General features: G+C 43.2%; 1 protein-coding gene across 2 annotated transcripts; it reads left to right on the plus strand.

Moving 5' to 3' along the window:
* The first annotated feature begins 957 nt into the window (after positions 1–957).
* TMEM272 (transmembrane protein 272) lies at positions 958–27,979 on the plus strand. 2 transcript variants are annotated; one of them, XM_027648107.1, is made up of 5 exons: positions 958–1,229; positions 4,853–4,932; positions 12,285–12,344; positions 18,425–18,507; positions 23,058–27,979. In XM_027648107.1, exons 2-5 carry the CDS (start codon positions 4,875–4,877, stop codon positions 23,418–23,420), a joined length of 564 nt encoding a protein of 187 aa, XP_027503908.1. In that variant the 5' UTR covers positions 958–1,229; positions 4,853–4,874; the 3' UTR covers positions 23,421–27,979. The 2 variants fall into 2 exon arrangements, with proteins under 2 accessions (XP_027503908.1, XP_027503918.1); XM_027648117.1 differs by lacking the exons at positions 958–1,229; positions 18,425–18,507 and having other exon boundaries at positions 4,896–4,932.
* The last annotated feature ends 7 nt before the right edge of the window (positions 27,980–27,986 follow it).

Raw genomic sequence — 27,986 nt, forward strand, 5'->3', positions numbered from 1 at the left:
CCTGTGCTCAGAACAGGAGCATCCAGATAAAGCAATGGAGAAGAGCTGTGTTTCATCTCTGTCACTCTGTGAGGCTGTGGGAATCAGGCAGTCACATCACTATGTGATCAATGCTTTTCCCACCACATGTGACCATGCAGAAGGGACAAGCATGGAGAGTATAAGAACCAGTGTGTGCTTGTGTTTGTGCACATGCTGATCCAGCAGCAAGCACAGTTAGCCTTCAAATACCATCATTTTCCTTCTCTTGGCTGACCCCAGTGTGGATGCCCTTTTCTTAATGCAAAACACTTAACGCTGGGAGTTATACTGGTGATAAACTGTGCAAACCTGACAGCTGAAGGCAGAATTGTTCCTCTTGAGCCAGAGCAGGCACTTTGCTAGCTCCTTGCCAATGACTAATGCAGCAGGTAACCTTTTCTTTCTAGTGGAGCCTTTCCGAAAGGATTCAAAATACACATCAATCTTTATTAATGTCGTCACTCCTCCCACAGAGGTGCTCTCCCTCAAACCCAGTTTTTCTCATACAGAAATGACGGCTTTCCAGAAAATTATCAATACCTATAATTAGACCTGAGATATCAAATTGTCACTGGCTCATGGGAAGGCAACCTAGCAAGTAGCCACCTAAGGAACGAACCTCTGCTAGTGTGACACAAGACATATAAACAAGCCAACAGTAAGGTGATATGTGTTTGCCAAGAGCTCTATCGTTTGCATCAATAGGGAAGAACGAAGAATGAACTAAGTACTTACTGTTCAATACTGATTCGTGAATAAATGTAACATTTTTTCCCCCTAAAATAGAAGACTTAGTGAAAGACATTTTTTCTTTTTTTTTTTTTTTTTCTTCCAGCAGTACAGTCACAATTGTGTGGGGCCTTTTGCTTCCCCCTGCTGTCACCCTAAAAAGGCACAGGGTGGGCTGTGGCTCCAGCCAGCTGTGGGAGTGGGAAAACTAATGAGGATGGGCTCTGCCAGCAATCACTCCTGCATCCCACAGCTCCCACGGTGCTGCTGTGGAGAGCTGTGAGAGCGACAGCCAGGAGGAATAAAAGCCATTAAGTCCCCCCGTGCCTCCACAGGCAGGGACCCAGGGAGGTGAGCACAGCTTTGGGGTCCCACTGGAGAGGACTCCCCCAGCAGGCTTTCACTGAAGGATTTTGCTGTTCCTCTGCCTGGTCTCCTCATGCACAGGTGAACGGATTTGGCACCCACGGCACTCTCAGGTAAGAGGGGTTTGCTGGGAAGTGGATGTTGTGCTGGCATAAAAGCCAGTGTGGGGCTTTGTGGTTCATTAGGAAACTGGCTCTGGAGAAGGACTTTGCACTGAATATTTTAGACAAACAAAAAGAAACCATTACGTCTAGCAGTACTTAGAGAAGACACCTTGTTCTGGAGGGGTTTGCTGGCCCACGTGAACCTCCTGTGTCCCAGCAGGGATCCTGTGGCAGTCAGGAGCCATCGAGTAGGAAACGGGGTCTTAGGAAGTCCCAGAAACTCTGATTGATGTGTCCATCAGCACAGAGTGAGGCAGCTGAAGACAGGAGAGGGCAGGGTTCAGTTTTAGAAGTCTGAACACCATAGGACAAGTGTGGAGGTGGCTCTTGTTTGGGCTGACATATGGTGGGACCAGCATGAAGTTGCCTTTTGGCTTTGCTGTGGGTCGGGGATGCACCAGTCAGTCAGTGCTCATCTTCTTTTGAGTTGTATTACCTAAACACTTAGGATTACAGTAATGATCAGAAAAATAGTTAAAGCTAAAACTAATTGAAAGAACAAAGGAAACAGGATGGAGGGTCTGTGCTACAGAGATTTATCACAACTGCTTCTCAGGGACAAGGAAGTGAGTTACAGGAGGCACCAGTGTGGGACACAGCCTGTGTGCCATGTGGTCAAACCTGGCCAGTGACTACCAGCGGGGAGGGCACTCAGTGAGGAGGTACTGGAAAGCCTGGAGGAGGCATTGGGATGCTGTGGCTCTGCTGTGGCTCAGCTGCAACCTGTTACCCAGGAAAGCAGCTGTAAGGAGAGGTTCTAGCATCCTGCAAGGGGCTCAGAAGCTTGTCCCCATCACTTGCTGGTCTTTCTAAAACAAGAGCAGGTCCCTTTAGCTTAGGGAAATGAATCCAGAGAAGTCCAGGGAAGGACTGATGGGAGGAGATCCAGAAGGTGGCTTTGGTCTTTGAATTCTTCCTAGTTGTAGCTGAGGTTTCTGTTTTGTGACCTTCCCAAGTCACTACTAAACTGGGAGTACTCACAGTGGGGCAAGATACTCCCCTGCCTTTGCATGCCACCAGTCTTCATACTGTACCACCTGCAGTTTCCTGTGAGTTTCTGTGATGGTTTCCCTGTTTCAGCTAGGAAATAAAATTGTACTGCAGCTGCCTGGATGTTGAATCGCACTTTAGCACCCGCATGCACTGGCATGCAGAAAAATATTTGTCTATAACACCCAGAGCAGCTTCTGCAGAATCACCAAAGCTCTGGTGTAGAGGGCAACACCTATTAATCCAGCATATATAATGACTTCTCTGAGGGATTTTTCAGTCCTGTAGGAGACAAAGCCAACGTCTGAGGAAGGACTGAAATCATCACCTGGTAGTTATGTGTGTTGTGTCCTTGTGTGAACACGTTTTGTGTGCAGCCTTGCACTTGCTTTCTTTATCTTGTGTGCACTTGCTTTCTTTATCTCACCTGTTAAAACTGCACACACAGAGCTCTGATTCACAGTCACTTCTCGGCTCCATCGCTAGGTGGTGATATGCTTCCAGATACCAAATCCTCCTTCAGTTTGTCTTTTTCATTCTGGTGTAAAATAGCAGTAAATAAAGACAAAACACGCGTTTTAGGCTTTGCCTATGGAAATACAGCATTCCCAGCCACACACAGTTCTGGTCAAGATAATTTCATATTTAACTGATTTTTAATACACCATTGGTTTGGTTAACATGATTTCTGTAAGAATTACTGCAATAAAAGTAATTCTAATCATGAACATTTATAAAAAGACTAATATTCCTGATCTCTGCATAATTTAGAACATCTTTGTCGGCAGCCATTGGCATACTCAAAATAAATGCCCATTTTATGCACTTTCTAGGAACAAAATCTGCCCCAAAGATTTTGAAGTTTAAAATTAATGTGTCATTTTATTGAGGAAACTACCAGTTTCCCTTCCTCCTTCCTGCTTTCCCTGAGCATGCAACAGTGTTTATTTCCTTCCTTGAAATACTCATCAATAGTTGCAGTCCAAAGGTACAGTATTTGCTCTACTGAAGAAGGTTTGGTGGCCAGTATGAGAAGTATGTTGCCCCAGCAGGTCAGGCACTCATGTAATTTCCATTCCAGTCCACCGTTCAGTACTGATTGAGATGTCCTCTGGGATTTGCAAGGCTTATTACAGCAGTAACAGCTATCAAATGAGGCTTGTGGCATAGTACAAAGATGAGGGCTGGAGAAGGAGAGCTAAAATTCATGAGACACCTGATGAGATAATGCACACTAGAAACATGGATATAACTATTTTGGTGGCTGGTTGCAATGTGTAAGGGTTATTGACCCAGTGGGATGTCTGTGAACGCCTCAGCCTCTACTACTTGCTTGGTTGCCAACAGGTAAAGACAGCCCTGCCTTTATTACTGCCAGGAAATACAAACTGCAATGCCATTGTGCAAGGAGCAAACCCCATCCCATTCCCCATGGCAGCAGAGAGTCCTGTGCTGCTATCTGGGCTTGCAGGAGAAAGCAGGTTCCCAGGAGACAGCCAGTTTTGCTGAGTCATGACCAGGAGGGCTTGGACAGACTTTGGAGAGGGGTATGGCCACATATCAGCTGGTAAGACAAGCCTGTCTTTATCTTCAACACATGCCTGGGGCCCTGTGGTCTCTAGTAGGCTCTGGGCCAGACTGTGCCCAGCATTACATGAGAAATCCCCAGGGTGGGTTTCATGTCTGCTCAGAATAGAACGGTGCTAAGCTTCAAATATTGGTCCTTAACCATTAGAAAATCTGAAGAGGCTATTTTGAGGTATGTGCAGAAATGCAGCTTCTCCCTCCCAGCCTCCTCCACACACACCTTCTTCTATCACACAGTTGCTGTTGGTGGCAGACTTGTGGTGATCCTGGCCAGAGGCTGAGGCTTGGAGTGTGTGTGTGTGTGTGTGTGTGTGAGCTTTCCACAGTCCCATTGACACTGGATGCTATTTAACTGTCTGGTGCTCTTTGACGGCCAGCCTCAGATGCCTAGCTGCTTGCTCATAGCTCACCTCACCTTGTAAAAATTCCTCTCTTCAAGGAGCTACTTTCTAGTTCAGCTACTTTTCTATCAAAGGCATCTTGTTCTCGGCTCCATGTGGCTTGAAGTTTTTATTCTGTATTCCTCTTCAGAATCTTCCTTGATCTTAAAACTATTTTCATCCTCTCTCCTCCTTGTTTCTTCAATTCATTTTTTGCTCACTAATTAATTTTTGTTGAGGTTTATGTAGTGAACTGTACCCATTTCACTGGGTTTTCTCATAGCAGTTAAATAGACTTTGTTCTGCCCCAACTCCAATCAAAGTCGAGACAGAACCTTTCATACTTTTCAGGAAGATGTCATCAACACTTACTTCTCCCCCAGTCTCCCTGTGACCCCAGAGCTCTGCCATCATCACGAGCAGGCAAGCCCAGAGCTACTGGAAGGCATACCTACCTCTGGGTATGCCACACTGATGGCTGCTGTCTGCATTTGTGGATGCTTTGAGTTTTTGAGAGTAGTGAAAGCCTGCCAAGGTGTGTGAGTACTCTGAGTCAAGATACTTAGTAAGGTAAAGACACTTCTCATAACCATATTAATTTCTCTGTCTCCACAGACACCCCGAAAGGTTCATCACGATGACTGCTGGCCTGGAGAAAGCCTGCCACCGGTGCATATCCAAAATTGCCAGCAATGGTAAGGCAGTTCTGGTAGTAAGCACCTTCTGTATTTAATCAGCCCTGTTGCTAAGCCATGTATATAAAGGAACTAATATGGTACCAAGTTTCACCTGAATCTTCCAATCTCCTTTCTGAGATATTTCCTTTCCTAGGCAATTTTGGGTGCTGGTGGAATGAGCAATAGTAACTCTATCCCAACAGCAGCTGCCTGCTACAGAATTTGAAGTATAGCAGGCCAGCATAAAATTTCAAACAAACATAAACACCACCATGTACTTTAATATGGGCTGCAGCAGAAAACTTAAGCAATATAATGTGTTCGCCTTCTGTTTCAAGTGTTACCTTACACATAGTCCAGCAGAAGTATCTGCAGAGAAAATCATCTGGTAAAGAGTAGCACAGCCAGCCTGGGGACAAACTCTCCCAGGAGCAATTCCTCAAAGCAAAACTGCTGCCAGCGTCTGGCTGACACAGGGACACGAGGCTGGGGACAGAGTATGGTCAGGAATAGCCAGCCCTCCTTTCACCCAGTGACATTTGGGAGAGGGTCATCTTCCCTCTGCTTGTCTGGTCCCTGGCACAACGGCCATTGTAGGGATGGGTAACCCCCATAAGCAGCCACACTGTGGGCTGTAAGCATGTTGTGGGTTGTAAGCATCAGTATAGGGGTCTTTCACATGACAGGCTGGGCTCACTCAGGTTTTAAAGCAACTGGTTCCGCCTTCCCAGGGTGGAGGATGCAGAGGGTTGTAATGACACAACAGCTCCCAGGCTGGGGTGAACAGGCTGGTTCTTGCTCTCTGAGAAGAAACACAGCAGAAAGTTGACCTGGGCTGGGGCTGGGCAAGCTACAGAGTCACAGGAGAAATGCACTCCTGGCGTGGGTTTTTGTAGGACCAGGGAAGAAGTGTTGTTGGCAGGAGGTTAAAATTCAAGGGTTTTAAAGTAGCTTACTCCTGCTGACTGCATCTCTTTTTCACTCTGAGTTGCAAGTGCCTTTTGCTTTCACTTCTAGGCAGTAGCAATTTCTAATTCCACTCAAATATGAGAAGCAAACCCCTTGACCGCTCATGATAATTGATACTTTGCCCACACTAAGTACTGCATTTCCCAGTCTGGGTATTACCTTGGAGTTTTCTACATTCCTGCTTTTTGCTTTGCTTGAAAGGTTCTCAAAGTTCAGAATGAACTTTTATTAATGATTAAGGCCCTTAACTCCTTGCTGCCTTACAACCCTGCAGAGAAAATCAGGCCAGGTGGACAGACAGCTCAAACCAGGCTCCCCTGCAGAAACCTGGTACAGGTAGGGGAGGACATTTTCTGGCCCACTTGTTCATGCTGATCATTGATCCATGGGACAGGAGGACTGGAGAGTGATGAACAAGGGGTGTGGAGCACATGGTGCTCTCATTACACCCTGACAAGCCCCTGGAAGCAGAACTGGGACCCAGTTGGTGTGGGATCCCTTGCAGCCAGCAGAAGGGACAAGCAGGGGGGATCTGGAACCATTGGTGAATATCATAGTTAAAAAAGTCAAAAGTAGTATTTTCTCTGATTTTTGTTCCTAGAGATTACAAGCAAAATGCCGCTATTCCCTGTGGGTATTAAATTACCACTGAGACTTTAATCATGATAGAGAAAATAATCCTTCTGATTATTTTTTTGAAAGATAGGGATTAGTCCTGATCTCACCTATGCTCTTCTACGCCAGAGGAACCCTCTCAGGTACCCAAAAAGCTACCCACGAGTATGGCAACTCATAAATACCATTCCAGAAAATTATCTTCAGGTTTTCATCACATTTAAGTTCGAAATCAGCTCATCTATAGCTATGGATCAGCTAGTGCATCCACAATTGATTTTCTGTTCATTAAAATACAAAACCTCATGAAGTGCAGTGACATTTAATTTCACTTTTTCTCATCATCCATCATATATTTTTCAAAGAGTGTCTCACCACAACCCCACATTTGTACCTATGGTCTCCTGATATTTAAATAACTCTGAAGAGTAAACCCACCTATAGAGCATCTTTTCATTCTCGGTGTAGCAATTTCAGTTTAGAACATTAGGGTGGTCTTTAATTAACTGGCCAAAAAAGAAGGCTAATCCACTACCCTAGGTCTACTGTAAAGCAAACTGGTGGCTCTATATGTAAAGCCAAATACCTTCTACATCTGGAAATTAATCAGAAGGGAACAAATTAATCAGAAGGGGACAAATCTAGAACCTAGACCATGGCATAACTGTAGTTTAGTAGCTAGAGGCATAATATAAAATTCAGACAAGACACTCTGCAATATTGCCCAACCCCCAAAGCACCACACCTACATCTAGATGTATATCTACACCTACATCTACATTTACCTCTGCATTTACATCTATATCCTCCCCCTCTTGAAGGTTCCCATATTTTGGGCATCTTGTTATTCAACACCATTTCTGATGGGAGTAGCATTGCTGTTGTCAGTGCTGGAATCTAGAACATAAATTTTAGGTGATGTTATGGTGGCACAGATTATCTGGGTAACAAAGTTTATCGTTTCATAGTAAGACAACCTTGTCTACGCAAACAGTGATAGGACACAGCAAACAGTAGAGGGCCCTGAGCTTGGTTTTGGTCTGCAAGTTAGGTTTTTCACACTTCCCCTGCCTCATATGGTGGCTTTGCACTGGGACTAGAGACCTTCATGGGAATGGCTGCTCCTTACACTGAATCCTCCAGCTGCTGAGTATCTAGTTTGGTCAAGTGATTAAATCACCCCAGGGATGGGATTCCCACCGTTCTTCCCAAGAGACTATTCCATCAATATATCTCCTTGCTACGGCATCTAGACTCATAAACAAAGCAATCTTTGTTTCTGCTCAAGTTCATCTCATGTCTCTATACTTCAGATCACTTATAGGTCTGGTTTTGAGTGCTCAGACTCTGATGTTATTTTCTCCCTTTTGGCTGTTGGTTGGCCAAGTTGAAAAGATTTAATTATTTTCCTTCACATTATTTTGCTCAAGTCTTTTCTGCATATCCCATCTGCGATAGTGACATTTTCCTGTCACTCAAAAGCACAGAAAGACAGCCAGTATCCACAGCTACCAAAACCATGGGCAGACATATTCCTGTTTTGTAAAACATATGACCTTGTTGGAGCTGGTTCCCCAGAAAGATCCATCAAGACTTTCTTTCCCACCCCAGCACCCCAACATGCTGCATTCTTTCTTTCCTCCAAGTCCCTATCAATACTGCAGGCGATGCCTGTAGATACTGTGAAGGACTAAAACATGGATGAAAATACTTGCTACCCATCTGCACTCCAGCCTGTTACACCATCCATGCTGCAGTACAGCACCCTGTGACACTGCTTGCTAAGCTAGTGCACTACCATCTGCATCTACCTCAGGGCATCATCAGGCCAGGGGCCCTGGCAACTGACCCGAATTTGCTAACATCCAGACTGCTGAGAGTCAGCCCCCTTCAGAGCATTGTTTCCACAGCATGTCCGAAGTGTGTACTGTGAATTTACACCCAGAGTTTTGCTCATGCAGATAAATCCCAGGGTAGCCACAGAATTTGTTTGGAAGCTGGTAACACATCATTAAAAAAAGAAGTCCTTTTTTATTAGGAACCTGACAGGCTACAGAACAAATGGCATCTGGAAGTGATGGTAGCGTAACCAACACTTCATTTATTGCTGTATTTATTATCAGAGAGCTTGCCACATGCTCTACTGAGCAGCTTGCACTACAGCTGTATTAGCATACTACCTAAGAAGAGTAGGTAGATAGAGATTTACACTCATAATTTACTTCTGAAAATCGTGTGAAGACTATACTTACCCCCCAAAAAAAGAAACTTTTCTCTTTCTTCAAAGTAAATAGGAACAGCTTGAGCTGATCTGAAACTTCCAAGTTCTTGGAAAACTCATGGCAGCAAAATAAAGTTTGAGGAGCCCACAGGTGAGTTGGTGTCACATGCAATAGTGCCTCCAGATCCAAACCACCTGACAGAAGACAACAGGCTGTGTAGCCTGAGGCCAGGCACATAGTAACTGGGGACAGAAAACAAGGGACTAACAGAGGGTGGGGAGGAGAGCTGCAGTGCAGGGGCATGGCTATGGAAGATGCAAGAGCTCAGGCATCAGACAGAAGAGAGACCATGAAGTACAGCCATAATGTTAACAGTAATTTCAAGTGCCTTTACTTCTGTGGGAAGACCCTGGCAGGAGTAACTCAGTTAAACAGTAGATTTATATAAGCTGACAATCCTGCTGGGCAGGAACCAAAATCTGCACCCACTAGTCTGATTTTTGTGACCACAGGTTTCAAGGAATGTGCAAGATACACAGCCACTTGTTCTTCTCTTCCTCTGTTGTGATCCCAGACATGAGCTCTTCCCCTCACCCATTTCCCAGTGTGTTAGGACTTCCTCACTAATGGCTTCCACAGCAGGACTTCACCAGAGCCCCAGCTGCCTGGTAGTACAGAGCAGTGGGTCCTCCTGCCTGAGGCCATGACACCAGCTTCACAGAGCAGATACCCTTCTGAGACATGCCTGGAAACACTTCCCTCACACCTTGTTGTGTTTTAAGAGACCACCAGCACTTTCTTGCTACTTTTTCCAGAAATGGGCCCAGGGGCGCCTCTGACCAGCCTGTGAGGCAATGTCACCGACATAAAAATATCATGTGGGACTGCCTAGACAGCAGCATCCTCTTTGCTGAGCTATGCTACCCTGCAGCAAGTACCATTTTCTTGAGCAATTTGTCTTCGAACCAGAACGGGGCAGCACAGCCCAGACAAATCCAGGCAGAGAGTGTATGTCCCAGCTGAGCAGCATTTCTGTGAAAACCCCACACGTTTAGGGGAAAACAGTCTTTAGTGCTGCTAGCGGCACTGAGAGCGGCTGCGGAGCCCTGCCAGTTGTGTAGGCAATTGTTGAAGAGTCTCACTTTGTTAAACATGGATCTGGAAGCCTTCCCAGGCTATGCATCTGCCCCTCCAATTCGAGACCTAAAAGACTGTAGCTGAATGGGGAGATAATGAGTAAATACATTCCCAACGACTCCTTTGGGACGGGAATTAATGAACCATTATCTTTTTCTCTTGAGCTCTGAGTGGTCCCTACCCCCATTTCTCCCCTCCAAAACCAAGCTATCGGGTAGATGCTAGACACAAACAAACACCGACACCTGTGTGCCAGATGCGCAGCCTCACATATACACGGCCCCCCGAGCCTTTTACACAGCTTACAGCAGCGTCCCTCCCCGGGGATCACTCAGACCTGCACAACTGACAAATTACATGATGCCTCCTCCTCCCAGGCTCCTGCCCCTGCAGCAAGGGCAGAAACAGGAGGCAGCTAAGAAACTGCAGGAAGAGAAGTGACGTCGCTCCGAGAGCTGCGCTGCAGTGACAGGACCTCTGACAACGCCAGGCAGTCGATGCAACGCCTGCAGAGCTGAAGTGCACTCCTTTGGGTGCCAGACAGATGAGCTGCCCAGGCTTTGGGCACAATTTGCAGATGTTGTTGGAAGCCCAACTCAGCTACAGTATCATCGCTTCTGAATATGAAAGATTAGTCTAGATAATGCAACAGTAAAAGGAGCTAGCACAAAATGTGACGGGGTGAAAAGGGAGGCTCTAGGCTGAGTTGTTCTAATGAGAGGCTGTCAGTAGTTGAAAGAGCTTAGTCAAGTGTGGGACACTATTCAAGCAGAAGAAGAATTTCTGTACTGTGCAGTATTCAAGAGATAGGAGAGTCTGGGTAAAAATGCGTGTGTGTGTGAGAGAGAGAGAGGCAGACTGGCTGACAGGGAAAGGAGGAGGGGGTTGCACAAAGGAACGGCAGTGCTTTCTTCAGCTCAAAGTACCTTCAGTCTCTACCAATTCACAGAGATAACAAGCTTCTGAGAAAGATGTCTCTCAAGCACTGAAGTGTAAGATCTTCATTCTCTGCAGAGAAAACATGAGCAGTGTGTGGGGTATGGTTTGTTCCCATGAAAAGTGTCTGCGAGTCAGAAAGCTTGGTGGATCTGCCCTGAATTTTGATACTGCTCTTATGTCCTCTGTCTCAGTTTCTCCTTCTGTAAAATGGAGGCTATGATGCTTCCCTTTTTCTCTAAGGCAGCCTGAGGGTGATGTTTTGGCAGTGCTGCAGTTTCCAAGAGTGGCACTGTCTGCAGGGTGCTGGCAGTGTCCCCACTCCTGCACAGTGAGGAAGATGCCATTCGCCTTGCAGAGGCTGCAGTTCTCTGGCATGGGGAAGCACATGACAGTTTGCCCGGGGAAGGGCTAGTCCCAAACCAACCCTGAATGCTTGCTTCAAGACTTTTTTCCACAAGCCTCTGAGGAGACATCCTACTCCTTTTCTTGTACATTCTCTTCTCAACCCCTCTGCAATCCATGCCCAGCTGCCCTTCTGCGTCCTTAGGCATCCTCTTGCAGACTGAGCCACTTGTAAAAGCTCTCTGCAGGGACACTTGCCACAGAATGTCCTCATTATGTTTTACTCTCATTTTGCAGGGCAGCATTTCACTTTAATATTGCCAAGTGTTCATGATTAGGCACAGAGGTGACAACTCTTGTAAGACAGGTTGTGTGCAAGTGCTCATACTGTTCCTGATGCTATTGTCTCTCACTTTCTGCAAAGGTGAGCATTGTTCCTCTGCAGCATCAGGCTGTGCTGGGAAAATATCAGGGCTCAGATACACCTGCAGCTCTCTGGGGATTAACTAAGCACCTCAGATCCATTCGTCTGCAGGAATAGTGTATGTGCACGCCTAGGAGCATCTTTCCACACAGCTTAAGCTGATCTATCCCAATGACAAGTCCCACTCCTTGCAGTGGGGCTGCTGCCTTTGTGTTCATGAGCCAAGCTGGGTCAGGGAGTTAGACCAGACAGAAACTATTCACATCTGCAATAAAGACAGTTTATTTAGCTATCAGTGAAAACTGAGTGGAATGGTATTAAAGCTGATATTTACTTAGCAAACAGATATAGCTCATCAATTGCCATGGATTAGCTGATGCAAAGTTACTTATTACTGCACAATCACCCGGCAGTGCCCCTGAAGCAGATGCAAGCTAAGGCATCAGTGCCCAAGTCCCTGCCCTTGCAATAAGACAGCTACGAGTAATAGCTGCAAAAGCAGTTTGTAACTCTCACTGCACTCTGGAAATAACAAACCATGTCCTGGTCCCATCATCTCAAATGCTGCACCACAGAGACAATATTCTCACCCCATCAAGTGCATTGCATTTCTTGCTACACAACTGTATGGATAAAGAGTATTTATAAAGAACTGGATGGAAATGCTGGCCTCTAAACTTGAACCAGCTCAAATAACACTGTCTTTCTTTTCTCATTCACAGCATTCTTTATATTTGGGCTCCTCGCTTTCCTTGCCTTACCTCTGTCCATGACTTTTGTAGGTAAGTTGACTACTAAATTTGAAAGTAGAAACTACACAATTTGAAAACAGAAACTTCCTGGCACCGTATGGCAGGTTAACACATCTGGTGGAAGAAGGGGGTTGGAAAACCTAGAGTTTCCAACTGTTAAACCTGTGTGTTGGTACTTTAGCTTCAGATAGAATCCCAGCCTACACTGCATGTTGGGGAGTAAACAGTACTTGAATTCTGAGCCTGTTTATCTTAAATAGCCCTCCAGTGTGTCTTACCTCAAAGCAGGGTTCTGTCTGTGGGAGAAAGTTCAGAATCTGACACACGAGAAGATTTCATTAATCAGGATCCCTCTGTATTAACTGCCTTGTAAAAATCTTAGAAGCGTAATGCTGAAAGGGAAAAAGAGGTGCTCTAGGCTCCTATTTCTGAACCTTTTTGAAAGTCAGACCTGGTTTTTGGCTGATCTGTCTCTGTATAACCCCTCAAAGGCTGGATTTGTGAGTAGCATTTCAAGATCAAATATTTAAGAAAGGAAAATCCTTTAAGCTGCAGAATTTTATATATTTTTAAACTGCATAAGGCCCTTCCTTTCTTAAGCATCACCTTTTCCTTACCATTAACATAGATATTTATGTTTTGTTGATAGAGTATTTTCTTACACGTCTTTACTCTTTTTGGGCCTTTCACATCCTCTACAATGGATTGCAAGCCCCACTGGAGAAATATCAGTAGAGACACCAGTCCACCTCCACTTTCAGACAGGCTCACATGCTCACGGCATCCCTGACAGATGTTTGACTTGCCCTTGCTCAAGGAAATTCCACAGCTTCCCAAGGAGCCTATTTCAACATTTTATTGCTCTCACAGACAAAATATTTTCCCCCCTATCCAACCTAAATCTTCCCTATGGCAAATTAAACAGATTACAGCCTGCCCTACCCACTGCAGTCACAAAGACAGATTGGTTACTGTCCTACTCAAGAGATCCTTTGAACTGTTTGAAGGCTGCTATTATAACCCTTCTCCATCTTCTCTTTTTTTCCCCAAGAGATCTCAAAACCCTATTTCTTTCATCCTGACCTCACAAGTCACTGTTTCTACAGGTTTTTTGTTTGGTTTTTTTTTGTTTTATTTTGGGTTTGTTTGTTTGTTTGTTTGTATTTTTGCCTCCTTCCTTTGGCCTCTGGCCAATGTAACTATTTTTTTCCATTAAAAAAAGAATGAAAGATGGAACACAGGACTCCAGCTGAGACCTGAGAAATGAGCAGTGCAGAATAATTAGCTCCTCTGTTTAGCATGCAGGATTTCTGTAAACACACCTCAAAATGAAAGATGCTCTCCCTGCACCAACTCACTGGTGCCAATTTAGTTTATGGTGCATTGTAAGCCCAGATGGTTTTTGGCAGTGCTGTTCTCTATCAGACATTTCTCATTTTTTATTTGCATTGAAGTTTTCTGTCCTATAAGCAGTGTTCAGCTTTGTGGACTGTCATCGTGTAGATTTTGAATGTCTTTTTCCAGTGTATCCAGATCACTTCGAATTCTAAGTTCCATCCTCAAGAGCACTTACAATCCTTCCAGATGGGTGTCCTTGAGAAGTTGTTCACCTTCTGCTTCATTATTCATGAAAGATGGTGCAAGTAAACTCTACATGCAGATGCTGTGGGCAAGATGCATCCCACCTAGATTTGGACTGTATGCATGTGTAACCAAGCTGAGTGCCATGTGCTGTCCTTGCAGGCCACTAAAAGAAATGGGTGCTCCTGACAGTGAGAGTCCCACACCCTTTTAGATGTCTGCATAGAGACAAGGTGACTTTTAAGGCAGTCAGGAGACCTAAACTGTTGGTATGTATAGTTGGCCAAACCCACAAAAAATGTTCAGCTTAAGGTTAGTTTTGTTCCCTTTATCTGGGGCCTTCCAGGTATCAGTGATGACTATGATGGGATTCTGATTAGGATGTCCTAATTAGGAATTAGGGAGTTCTAATGAGGGATTAAGGAGCAATTAGGAAGTAGGGAAATGGACAGAACTGTTACATCTCAACACTTTGGCTCTTATACTTATCCATGACTTAAGATTGCTATTTATCCCTTAAGAGGATTTTAGCTTTAGCTTTTCCCCAGGCTGAATATGTCTGAGCTGTGAAATAGGGGTGGGAAGATATAATTCAAAATGTGGCACAACTTCCATGCATATTGACATCCAGACTTCTGGAAATGAATTCAGGGCTGGAATCTGACCACTTATAACTATAATTTCTCAGGAATATTTCATAATATCTTTAAGATCACTGAGATGTGGAAAGTGTATCGTAAGATATTAGCCTGGAGCTCTGGCTATCTCCTGAATCAGATAGAGAGCCTTTTTCTTTTTCACAACTTACTGAAATTAAGAGATAATGTCACTGTAATAATGTTGTCAGAGGATATTGGTTTCCTGCAGCTACATATCTGCAAAGTATTTTTAGGAAAATGAAATATCAAGGAAAATGCAGATATTTATTATTTAGGCAAAATTAATCTGATTTTCTGATAATATTCTGTTACTATGATATCAGAGAATAACTTGCTGATGTGCATCCACTCCTTTTGGCTCCTGCTTTCTACAGAGGAAAACTGAGATATAATATTTGCTAAAACTCAGAGAGTAATGACTGGCAGCTCTGGTAATAATTACACGTTAACATTATACACTCTTAAAATTTGATAATACTGTAAATCACAGTATAATTCAAGTACATATAAAGGAACTCAGCAAATTTTCCAGACTTATGACATCATTTAAGCCACATATTGTTTAGGAGCTTTCTAACTCTCTTACTGTCAGAGATGATTCCTTTTTTTCACTAAACACTCCAAAAATACAGAGAGTTTGAGGTTTTTTTTGTTTGGTTGTTTTTTTTAGTTTCTGGGACAGTAAAGTATTGCTCCCAATAACACATTCTTGTATGTTGTCTGGAATACCCTCATACACAGTATTCCCCTATGGTAGCTAAATCACATTTGAAAGCTGATGACATCATTTTCTCAATAAGCAGTCTATATTTCCCCCTGTACAATTTTAACCTACTAATATTCCTCACACTCATATCTACACCAAATAATTCCTCAACTCGCAAATGCTCCCAGTAGTTGTCTGAAGCCTATTCTCATACTCTGTACCTTCACGTGGGAACGTTCCAGTCCTGTGCTTTAGCAGTTGTTAACACAATCTCTCCTTGCATTTCAGTCCTTCAGCCACTCACCAGTTCTGTTTCTTCTGATTGGCTGATATGCTTTCTGATAAAACAGTACCCAAAAGCAATTCCTTCAAGATAAAACCCATGCAGCACCAGCATCCCAGTGTAAAGCTCACAGTCAGGGCTTGACTGAGGTCTGTGCTAAATGATGACAGCTGCAGTCACCCACCAGAAACAACTGAAAATGGCCTGGCATGTTGTGTCCTCTGCCTCCTATTGGAAGAAAAGGTGGGGAGCAGGCACCAAACACCAGATTAGCCTTGCTATACAGAAGCCCTCCTTTACTGTGGGGTGCACTTCAGCCATTTTCAGCTGAGAAGAGCAAAGCAGGTAAAATGGGGCTAGTGCTGCATTGACTTTCATTCATTGTGACCCCTCATCTCATGGATAATGGTGAATCACAGGTACACTTGGTTAGTAGTGATCCATTGTGGGCCACACCGCAACACTGCCCAAAATAGTGTCCTTAAAGAGCTCATATCCTGTTTGCTCACAAGTGCTCTTTCCACTTGCTGAACTTTGTGTCCTGGATCCTGCTGAAGTGTTGTTCTGTGATGGTCCTGGAAAAGAAGCTGCTTTCCTACTAGTTTTGGTGTTTCCAGATAAATCAAACACATGCTGGGTGAGAACTGAATGGCACAAATACCAGTGCCCATCTGTCAACTGTAGGTCCATATTTCCTCTTCACACCTTGGAGTTTATTTTTAAAGTTACTACTGTATTACCCACTTTGACCTATCTTTTGCCTGTCATATCTGTCTGCAGTATTCTCCCAAAACCTACAGTGTACCACTGCCTGTCATTCAAATCCTTCCCAAGACTGACTGCCATCATGTTACATATATGAAAGGACTCCATAATAGATTTATCTGGGAAAGAAAATCATAGAACTATGAGGGAAAAAAACAAAAACAAAAAAACAAACAAACAAAAAAAAACAAACAAAAAAAGAGGCTTTTTTTCTTGATTTTTTTTTTTGCCTCCAATCAAAATCTCAGTAACACACTAGAAACAGAAATTGCCTAGGTTCTTAAGCTGAAATATATTCCCAGTTATCCCTGGCCAGCTGCTTTTGTGGCAGGCTATTACAGGTCCAAGGACTCTGAAAACCCTGACAGCAGCTTTCTGAAAATGATATATTTGTGACAATTTCCCTGCTGCCTACCCCTGTAAAGCTGGGAGTCTGAGCAGGTCTTAGCAGTACATAGTGGCAAAATGGACAAAAAATTACAGCCTTGCAGTAGGGACAAAAAGGGAAAGAGTCCAAATCCATCTAAGTCCAGCCATTTTCAATTATGAGAAGGCTGCTAACAAATACTTAGTACAGAAGAGTTGACTGGACTCCACAGCCCTCACACACAGCAGATCACAAAACACTGTGTCCTATGACTAATATAGACTTACAGCAAGCAACCACAATCCAGAACACAGGAGAGATTCAGGACATCAGCAATGTTCTGGACCAGCAATACCAGTGGATTTGGTAGGTAAATTGACAAGCTGAAGAGGATTACAGCTGTAGAAAAGGGCAAAAACCTCCCACAAACGAACGAACAAACAAACAAAACCAAAACACCCTGGTACTTCTTTCCTGATTTTTCCTATTCAGTGTGGTTTTGAAAATGCAGACAAGACCTCCTGCATGAGAGATGTTTTGCACTAAGACCAGAACATTGCTTTCAGTATCCTGCATTGAGATAACCCCAATTATTCAGAGAAAAGTCAAAATATCTCCTTGAAAATTACTTATACAGCAAGAAGAAAACAGAAAATCCTTCCTGCCCTCTGCACCTGATCAGTCAAAGCCCCAAAACATGGGAACAATAACAGTAAAATTACAGTGTAATGAACAGTTTAAAATTTCTAAGGATGCCACCGGGTAAGAGACTTGGGCAGGGGGACTCATCCCAGCTAACTTTAGATACCTACAGCTGGCTGTCTAGATTCCTTGTATAGCCATGGAGAGACACAGGCTCTTTCAGGGCCCAGCTCACCTGACCCATTTCAAATGCCTATCTCAGGATAAATTAATTGAATTTTACAAGTATCTATTTCTCCCTATTAACTACAGAGTCTAGGAAACTAGTTCACACATGGATGCCCGCATTGCAGACATCTATATTTGGATAGATGAGTTTCACTGCCACAGACCTGTATCACAAGCTTCAGTCTCTACTGCCAGCAACATCCTTACACAGCCATACACTCCTTTAAAACTTATCCAGCTTTCTCTTTCTAGCAGCAGATCTGAGGGTTGCCAGGATCCCCACCTCCATAACAACCAATGCTTTTATCCTCCAGCAACCCAAACAGCCTGAAAACTTGAGCTTCTGCAGTTGCCTATCAGCTGCCTGGGAAACTAAAATGGTTCCAGGTGCTCCTACAGGCACTGGCTCCCAAGCTCCGAGGCCTCTCACTCAGGAACATGCCACACTCCCATGAGCTATTGAGCAGGAAAATCCTGGGAGAAGCTTATCAGAATTCCTTATATTCATAGTTTTCAATTCAGTGAATTTTCTACTGCTGATGAAAATTTCCTGTCCAGCTCAGTCAATGGTTCATTTAACAAATAGCAGAGGCTAAATGACCTCAATACTGGCTCCAATCAGTAATGCCAGAATAACAGTAATGCTGTTGTTACCTTTGCTCTCTTTCCTCCTTCTACTGCCTTTTGCTTGTTCATGGCCCTCACTCCTGTAGTGGGAGATGCAAACCCCCTTTAATTCAGACCCCATTTCAACAGATGCTGGATACAAGTCTTGGGTGTAAGCTCTATGCTTCACTAACAGCATCTATAGTTTGCACTGTACATCTTGTTGCACTATTTGATCACTTCAGATAACAAACATTCATTTTTGCTCTTTAGGAATGAAGTTTTTGGAAGATTGCCCAGTTCAGCCACTAATTCCATTATATCTGTTGGTGGGTGGCGTGATTGGCAGCTTAAAGGTAATGTGCCTTCTTTGTGCAAAAAATATTTTGTGTGACTAGACTTTGACTTGCTAGTTAAGACATAATGATGGCTCCAGACAGCCACATGCATGCAGTATCGGGATTGAATTGTGCTTTTTCCAGCACCCAAAGCACCCCTCAATCAAGTGAGATGCTAATGAGTTCAGCATTGTCCCACACATTGTGGTGTGACTTTCTCCTACATCACAGTATCTGTGCTATCATCCCTACTGAGGGAAATGACTACTTAACCATGGATGCCTGTAGTAAATGGAGTCCTTTTTCCACAAGCAGTCCTCCAAGCATGCCAAACCTTTCGCCTTCATTTTCACACACAGACTGGACAAAAAGTTAAGTTACTCTCCTAGCTTTGGGAATACTATAAAGCTACAAGTGTTTGTACATAATCCTTCACAAGTTCAATTTACTCCCACTCTGATCTGGCCAGAAGTAATGACTATGCAGCAGAGTAAATATGTCCCTACATCACAGCAGGGCTTATCAATCTAGGAGCAGCAATTTCTAACCACAATTACCTGTCTTCTAGTGGGCTGTGCTCACTTATATCTTTGCTGAGCCAGAGCCTAGCTGCTTGACCAGTAGAGACACTCTCATATCCATGTTGCACCCCGGTCGCTATAAAGCTATAACTCTGCATTGACTCTAGGGTAAAGGATCACCCTGTTCTGACAGTCGCTTTGCAGACAGTGTTTACTGGCTGCTAGGAAGCATGAAGAGCCTTGTCACAACAAGCTGAAGAGCTACTTTAAGGCTTCTCAACTGGTTTTTGCTGTCCCATTGATGTTTGTACAAAAGGAAGGAAGAGGGGCAGAGCTGAAAGAGAAGCTTTGAAACCGCAATGCTGGGGCATGAAGGGCTAAGAGCAGCAAGCAGTGCTGCTGGAGGACCATCTGTACTGGTAGCATTGGCTGTTCTGCAGTGCTGACCAGGGCAGCAGCAACCTGGCACCCAGCCAACATTCCCAGGAGCCTGTCACCGGCAGAGCAGACAGGGTAGACCTGATGAGTTGTGGCCTAATGTTTCAGTACACACAGCCTGTCCCTTGTAAGGGAACCTACTAGTCTTTGACGTGACAGCACTGCATCTTGCAGCCAGCAGACAATGCAGACAAGAGCTATCTACATTACCCTTTGATAACATTTCTAGCCTCTTTTCTATGTCAGGATTGAAAGAAATGGGGAAAGAATATTCCTCTGCAGGTCTCTGCATTCCGTGCACTCTTTCACAGTGGTAACCAAACCACAGTACCTCACTGGGATATGAATCATCCCCACAAGGACCTTTGGTCAGTAAATAAGTAAATGGACAAAGAAAGGAAGTGCTTAATCTTGTTACAAGGAATGTAACAAGTGACTTCTACTTACAAATGCTTAGTCCTTCGATCACACCAGTGGACTTATCTATATAATCAAGGTTCATTTAATAATGGTTCAGAAAAGATTACAGCAGAACTTAAAAGGAAATTTTGATGCTAATGGATTGAACTCTCCACAAAAAATGTTGACTATTTCTTAGCTATTTCTTGTTTAAAGACAGTTTTTCTCACTCCAAGTAAGGTGGTAAATGGGTCAGTTAGTATTCATTATGTGAGAAATATCTCTCAAATTTCGGAGACGGTCAAATAAAGTAAAACAAAGAACTTTATTTAACAGCACGCTGGGTGCACTGAACTCGTGGCCTCATTCCAGCACACCTGACTGAGAGGGGACAAGCCTTTTTAAGGTCTCTTGATTTACATAACCACTCCCTCACACCTCCCACGCCAGGCCTCACTCTTTTCTCCCTTAAAAGGCAGTCTTTGCTTTCTGGTGCAGTCCATTGGTTGCACCAGATCCACCTATCAGGTTGTTTCCCTGCCCCCGGCCGCATGGTCCCTTAGCAGCAAGCCCAAATTGGTCTTACTGCCTTACATGCTTTCTGATTCGCCTAACAGTGATCAAAACAACAAGAACAGCAAGCAAAGCAGTGGCCAGAACAATATGAACAGTAAGGAAAGCAGCAAGCAGCAGTAAGTAACAGTGATCAGTACAACCAGAACAATAAGAACAGCAAACAAAGCAGTCAGTAACAGTGACCAGAACAACACACAACCCACCAGGCTCCTGACCACAAAATGGTTCTTCAATCTCTCCAAACAAAATGACCTCCAGGTATCTCAACATGAGGTAACCATGGAAATCCCTGCTTATAATAAAACCGTCTTATTAATTTCTCACAATTATGACTTCAAATAATGGCTTGAATTTTGCTTCAGTTGACAACAGGACTTCTTATTTTGCATTCTGGCAATAAATTTGGTCAGAACTTGATTGGCCTAACTCATGTGTCATCTCATAGTACTTGGTCTGTAGCCGAATTCCCGTCTCAACCCTGCCCTCTGTTATGTCCATTGGACTGCACCAAGTTCACTGAGCAATACATCTGCTTGACCTCTGAAGGTTAAAAGGTCAGAGAATGGGTGTAGGATGAAGTCTGAATGAATGCTGTCCTGTGTTGGACATCATTTAATAGCAAGTCATTCTGGTCCAGATCTGTGCAGTTTTATAAGCTCCTCATCTATTTCTTTACCACCTCCAATCTTTCAAAAGGCAATGGCAACCTACAACTGCTCACCGAGGCAACTGAACCATTCTATGGCATCCAGAGAGGCCTGTTGAATTCAGATCATGCTGCTCCATAAGTGTATATTCAGCAGTTAGTAACAATGTGAGCAACTGACAGAAATTGCTTCAATCACAGCTTAGCAAGGCAATATCCATAAGAATTAAATGTGCTTTCCGTGAACTGGTTAGATGCAGTTGAGATCCATAAATCTACATGGGATGTTTCTCTGACTTCCTCAAAGTGAATACTCATCTGCCATTTAATCCCATTCCCATTGCTGAGCTTCGTGCTTGAGTACAGGCAGCTATCTATGTGCTGAGCTCATCTCAAAGCTAATGAACTGCATGGGGCTTCAGGTTGACCTACAGGTCCCCCCATGCAGAAACCGTGGACCTACTGGCCAAGTAGGTTTTTCCCTCCTGTGTGTCGTGAGCTAAATGTTCACCTGAGAGGAAGATGCTCTGCTGGTTTGAACAAGTCTATCAGTTTGAGGGCTCAGCTGGAAGTGAAACAACCGGTGGAAACACCTTTTTTATTTTCCTGTCTTGGTGCTGGGACTTTAATCTGTGTTTCTCACATGGTAGCAACATCCGGGCTAGAAAAACAGTCAGTTTTGTGACAAATATTTAATCATTTATAAATAATCAAACAGTTTTACAGGGAAGAGTAAGAGAAAACTCTTCCCAGGATGTCCTGGATTCTCTTGCTAAGCCTTGCCTCTTGAAAATGGGGCACATGGACTAAAATCCGAACCAGACAGAACATATACCCAAACAGGTTTCTCTTGGCCAGTGTTCTGGAGAAGGGAGAGTGTAAAATGAGGGATGCTTTTCTCTTTCATTTCAATCAGAAAAATGAGCACAGATCATAATTCTGTAAAAGAGAGCATGGCTGAGAACCCCTGTTTGGACAGTACATTTCTCCCCATAACCACATCTTTTATCTTTACCTCTACATTTCGTTCTTGGTTGCCCAAGGCAGCTTCCTGCTCAGCTAGTTTCTTGGAGTCCCTTTCCCAAAGACACAGCTCACTGCAAGGAGACTTGCACAGGAACCTGAGTACCTAAAAAGGGGAGTTGCAATTACAACAGCTAGTACCTTGAGGACTGGGCCAAGCATGTCAGGTATAGGAAATAACACAAGTTTCACAACATTTGGCCAAAATCCTTGTTGGGCTCTGTATATACGTCTCCTATAAATCTATGGAAATTAAGAAGGTCATTGAGGGGACAGAAATATGAAAGCTTCTCTACACTGCAATCTACCTATGTTCTTCGTATTGCCAAGACTAAACTAGAAATTTAAGCATCACTGATGAGTCCTACTGCATTTCTCTGTATACCAGACCTTCCTAACCACACGGTATTGTGGTATTCCACCTACTTCTCTGTTAGTTCTGACTGAAGGCAGAAATGGAGCAATCTGAGAAAATGACACTTAATTGAAGAAAACTTGACAACAGTATCTGAAGCAATTTATTTGAGGTTTAGGTCACAGTCTAGATGCTTCATAATTTACCTATATAGACATGGAAAACAGAGTTGGGAGAGACAAATCCACCCACTACAAGGCAGGAACTACACTACTTAAGTCATTTAGCAGTTACTCTAATCTGTTCTCAAAAGTCTCCAGCGTGGGAGCTGCTGCCATCTCCCTACACAATCTGTTCTCATATGCCTTTCCATCCTTACCATTGGCAAGTTTTTTCCGATGTCTCACCTAAATCTCACTGGTGAATAAACTGTAGGGAAAAAATGCATTATTGTCCAGCAGGATCTGCCTCATTTGTGGCTCCTTAGCTTTCTCTTACATGATTTTCCCCCATGGAATTTTATTTGGCCCAAAGACTGGCAGTGGCCAGAAGGCATTCAGACTTTCTGCAGCCAATTTACCTATTCCCTTTTCTCCCCCAATGCCTCCAGGTGACTCTCCTGCTGTATGACTCAACCAGGATGAGGCAGCTGCTTTCCAAGTCTGTTGTGATTGATGATGATGATGACGACGAATATCCCTGGAGGCAGAATGCTCACAAGTACTACATCCATCTAACCCTCAGCCTTTTCCTCTTTCTCTGGTTCATTCTTGGGAACTTCTGGGTTTTTTCTGTGTACCTGCCAAATTTCATCCCGCCTTTTCATCAGCCTCAGGATTACTGTGACAAAACCCTGTACATTTTTGCTGTTGGTGTTCTCATTATTAGCCATACTGTTCTGTTTCTCCTTATCTTTTGTAGCTGCTGCATATATTGTTTTTCCAGGCAAAGATTCTCTTCTGAGGAAGACTAAATGTCACATAAATAAAGCCCTAGATGTTTGGGCAAGAGTGTACAACAAAGAATAGGCAATAATACACCCTTATGTACATCTTTGTTGTACTATATGTATGTGTGATAGCAGTCAACTGCAAGAGGAAAATGTAAAATATAGTGCCATCTGGAAATAGCTATGCTGGAACACAGCATAGTCTATATAAAATTGCTGCTACAAATGCCAGGGTGCACTCTTGCTAACTTTTGCATCCCTTTTTTAACTCTTGGATGTTCTATCTGGAGCAAGCTCCTGCAGATGGCAAACTCCTCTAAAACCAGGTCTCCTTATGTTGTATATACGGCACAGTACAGCATAGTACATTTTTGCCTGTAAAAGTAGCCATATTGTCCTCTTCATTGGAATCTGAGCATCTCCATAACCTTGCTGAGATTTGTTCTGTCCCTGCATTACATACAGATGAGGGAGTGAGACAAGGAGACAAAGGGCTGTATTCAGGCCACTTTGCATGGTTCATGGACTTTGACAGTAAGTTAGCTGCTTGCTAGAGAGCAATTCAGGCCACAGTCAGACCAGCCAGGAAGTAGCCATGATAGCAGTACAAACATGTATAAAAGGCAGCCTGAATACGGCCCTCAGGTCTCTTCTAAACTTGGCCTAGAAAGCATCTATATCTAACTTGTGGCAAAAACAGGCAGTATGAATATATCCATATACATCCAATACATCCAAACTGAGGCCAAGGCTGCTTTGCAAGTCTTTGGTAGAATATGGTACTGAGCTACTGAATATCAGATTGGTGCTTCAACCAGGGCTCAGCATTTCCCAATATGGGGAGACTCTTCCTCCTACTTTTTCTATAGCAGTAATTTGTCAGTACCACACTAACACAAAGATGACTGTCACACCCTTGTGATCAAGTCCATAGAAAAACTCATGATGGTATGTTGGTATTTTAAATATTAAAAAAACCAGTAAGACATTGGCAGAGATGTGTTCACTACAGCATTTCTCTGGTTGTGGCAGGAGCATACATTTGATTTGTTCACCTTGGTGCTGTACATGTGGAAATCTATACTTCAGTGGACAGATATAATGCAAGCAGCTTTTGAGTCAACAACAGTGTCAGCTTTAAAAGTACCAGCATGCACAGACACAACTGCTTTGTGTCTGTGTATGCAATGGAACAAGCCCAGAACTGGTTCTGCTAGACTGTTTTTTCATGTGTTGATGAATGCAGTGTAAAAGTGCTCTTTCTGCTTTCGCTTTTATGCATTTCTGTTAATATGGTCAAAATGGAATGGCTCCCCTCTAGATGAGCACAAGGGTGGCCCCAGGCACAGGAAGTGGATGTGTGTTTTATGTATTTTTTCTGTTAAAACATAGCTGAAGCCTATGTTTTAGAGAAACCTGAGAGGGTTATACAACGCCTGTGGAAGGGTGAGATCTGTAAAAGAGCTCAGCAATATGCCACAGATGAATAGGGTCTGTTCAACCATCCTTCCTGGGATTGAGACTGAACACAGTGGGAACCACCTGTCTTCAACCATGACTATTTATCTCACGGGTTGTTGTATAGGTAACTAGAGCTGCATTTGGTCCCTAAGGATTTTAATTCAGGCCCTGGCTTTAAGAAATGTTTATTTCCAGAAAACTAATCTTAGAAATAAGGTAGAATAAAGGGTGAAACAATCTGTCACGAGGGCAGCATCAGTGTAGCATTCCCCTGCTCTGCTTCCCCCTCAGGAGAGGTCACAGTCAGGCTGCCCCTGTTCTGAAACCAACGGAATAGGAATTACTAACTCTGCTGGCTGACTTAGGCCATGCACAGTTGTATGTAGGGAGATATGACCAATGGAAAACTTTCCTTTTATTTGTGAGCCTCAGATTGGACCTGGGAGAAATCACTGGCTCTGTTTCCCAAAGAGCTGCTCTACTACATGCTCTCCACTGGCTCTCTAGTGGTACCTTACCTTTCTAAAACATAACTGCTGCCAATGGTGAAATGCTAGAACTCTTTTCCACCCCAAAAACTTCACTGGCTCAGCACTGAGCTCCTGGATTTCAGTCTTCAGTTCTGATCTAAGGGATTTTACCTTCAGTAGAGAGCATCTTTCATTCATTAAGATACCAAAGTGATTAAGAGATTACCTATCAGCAGGCATAACTCCATCCATCACTCAAACACAGCAAAGCAGCTGTTCATCATTACACATAAATTTTACCCAGAAGCTTGGAACAGGCATAAAACTAGAAAATTATACTCAGTTGATAATGCAAAAGAAATTTAAAAAGAAAGTAACTCCACCCACAGGACTCCAGTACATACTTCCTCGTTCTTGCAAAATGCTGCTAGAATTATTCTTAATCACAAGGAATTAAAAGCTAATACTCTTGATTTAAGTCTGAATTGATTCCTGTGTCTCTGTTCATCTAGTGATCCCACAGAAAATGATGATGTGCTCCTAGCTGAGCAAATATGAGATCATTTTAGTTCAGCTCGGAGAAGAAGAGACATAAGCTAAGTCACATTCCCTTGTGTTTGCTGTGTGCCTGTGTGAGCATAGTTACAGCAGCTCAGCACATGTGCAATGATTTACCAAACTTCAGCCACGCGATTGTAAGGCTGAGGCCTATGTTTAATTCATGGAAGGCTAAGACTGACTGATTCTCTACAGTCTGACATGGAGGATTAATTCTATAGATAAGAGAACCCAGTGCATCCATTGACATCTAGGAAAAGTGCTGCCAAATCCCAGTGCTAGCGTTCAGTACCTGGTCAGTACAAATGCAAAATTATAGAGGAGGCAAAAGGTATTTGTGAAATACATTGAAGTTATACAACCGTGCAGATGTGGAGCAGGGACACCTGGTTTTGGGCATGTGATTACATACAACTGAGTTACAGTGACTTACTAAGTTAGCACTCCTGACACACCATTGGCAGCATAGTTTCTCTTGAGTTGCCACAATGGCAACCTAGACTTATTAGTTTAGCTGGAGGCACTTGATCTCACTTTGGGGTAAGCCAGGAACATGTGCATGGGCCACAGCACCTTAACTTGCAAGCACCAGCTTTTTAAATTGCTACTGATGGTGTTACAGACACATTCTCAGTCCCTGGAGAAGTAGGCAGGTGTGGGGGAATTAAGTCATTACAGCCCAAAGGTCAAGTGGCTGAAAATACAGTCTACACCTTAAAATATTTAGTGTTTTGCCACTAGACTAAAATTACAAACTGAAAACATTCTTTTTTTTTTTCACAGTAATATAAATTTCTTAGGAAAACTGAACAAAATATATCCTTAAGCTAATTATTATGAACTCAAACCAGCTGTAACTGTTTCAGTTAAAGCATCTGCCCTTCTTGAGAAAGAAAGGTCCATTTCCAGCATTTAAAGGAAAAAATGTACATTATTTCAATGAATTATATGGCTTGCTCACCGCTAGTTGTGAGTACTACAGAAATCTAATAATATAAAGATACAAAGACAATTCTGTATGCACATACTGACTCTATACATATCATAAATGCAATCATAGTACTCATGAAATAAGTTGCACTTATTACAGTTTATTGCCCACAGTATATTTGTTCTCCCACTACTCTACCTTCTTTAGCAATGAGCATAATATTCCAAAGCTCTAAGAGAGCAGCTTCCCACAGCTATTTTAGAAGCTGCAGACAGACTGGCAATGTTTTGTTTTGTTCCCTCGTTCCAAATGTTGAACACAGACAGCTTCTACCTGCTGACCCAAAGAAGAGAGAAAAGAAGAGCATCAGACATATCAAGACCTCATCTCTTCAGGAGTGGAAATAGGAATGTTGTGCTGTCAGAGAAGATGATACCTCTCACACAGCACTTGCTCTGAGCTTCATGAGATCCCAAGACATCAGACTCTAAACTACAAGGTGACTGCACAGAAAAAAAATAAAGAAGCAGAAGCTATTCTGAGTTGTGCCAAGAGCTGTTTTGAATGTCTCAGATCCTGAAATGTGAATAGTTGGTGTAAAAGACCCTAAATGCTTTGACTTTAGAGGCAAAGGGCTATGAAGGTTAAAACGGTGATAAACCAGTATATATTGTACAAAATTCTAAACCAGATCAGTTTCTGTAAGTTATCTTGAATCTTATCTCTGAGTACTCATCTTCTCCATATTTTAGTTGATAGGGATCTTGCATCACAATGGGGAGCCATGTATGTTCTATATATAATATAGAAAGGATTGTTATATCAGGACTGCAGTTTTAAACTGTTGCTTCTTGGTGTAAGTTTCTTCGGGTTCCTGTTTACTACTGGAGTAGATGAAAGTCCCACAGGTGTTAGCCATGGGAGGAAATAGAAGACATTTTTAGAAAGTACAATATTGAGGGAAAATAAAAAAGGCTGACAAGTGCCGTCTAATATTGCATAGTACAAGAAAACAAAGTAGAAGGAAACTGCTAAAAAGTACAATGTCATATTGCAAGGTTTCTGAACAAATTGTATAAAACTCAGAAATCATGTATATGTGTTTGTAATACTGAATTTCTACCAAATGTCTTATTTGAATAAAAATAAGTGTAAGTGCATGAGCCTATG

The sequence above is a fragment of the Corapipo altera genome, unplaced genomic scaffold, assembly GCF_003945725.1.
Source record: "Corapipo altera isolate COAL_440 unplaced genomic scaffold, ASM394572v1 0, whole genome shotgun sequence".
Lineage (NCBI taxonomy): Eukaryota > Metazoa > Chordata > Aves > Passeriformes > Pipridae > Corapipo > Corapipo altera.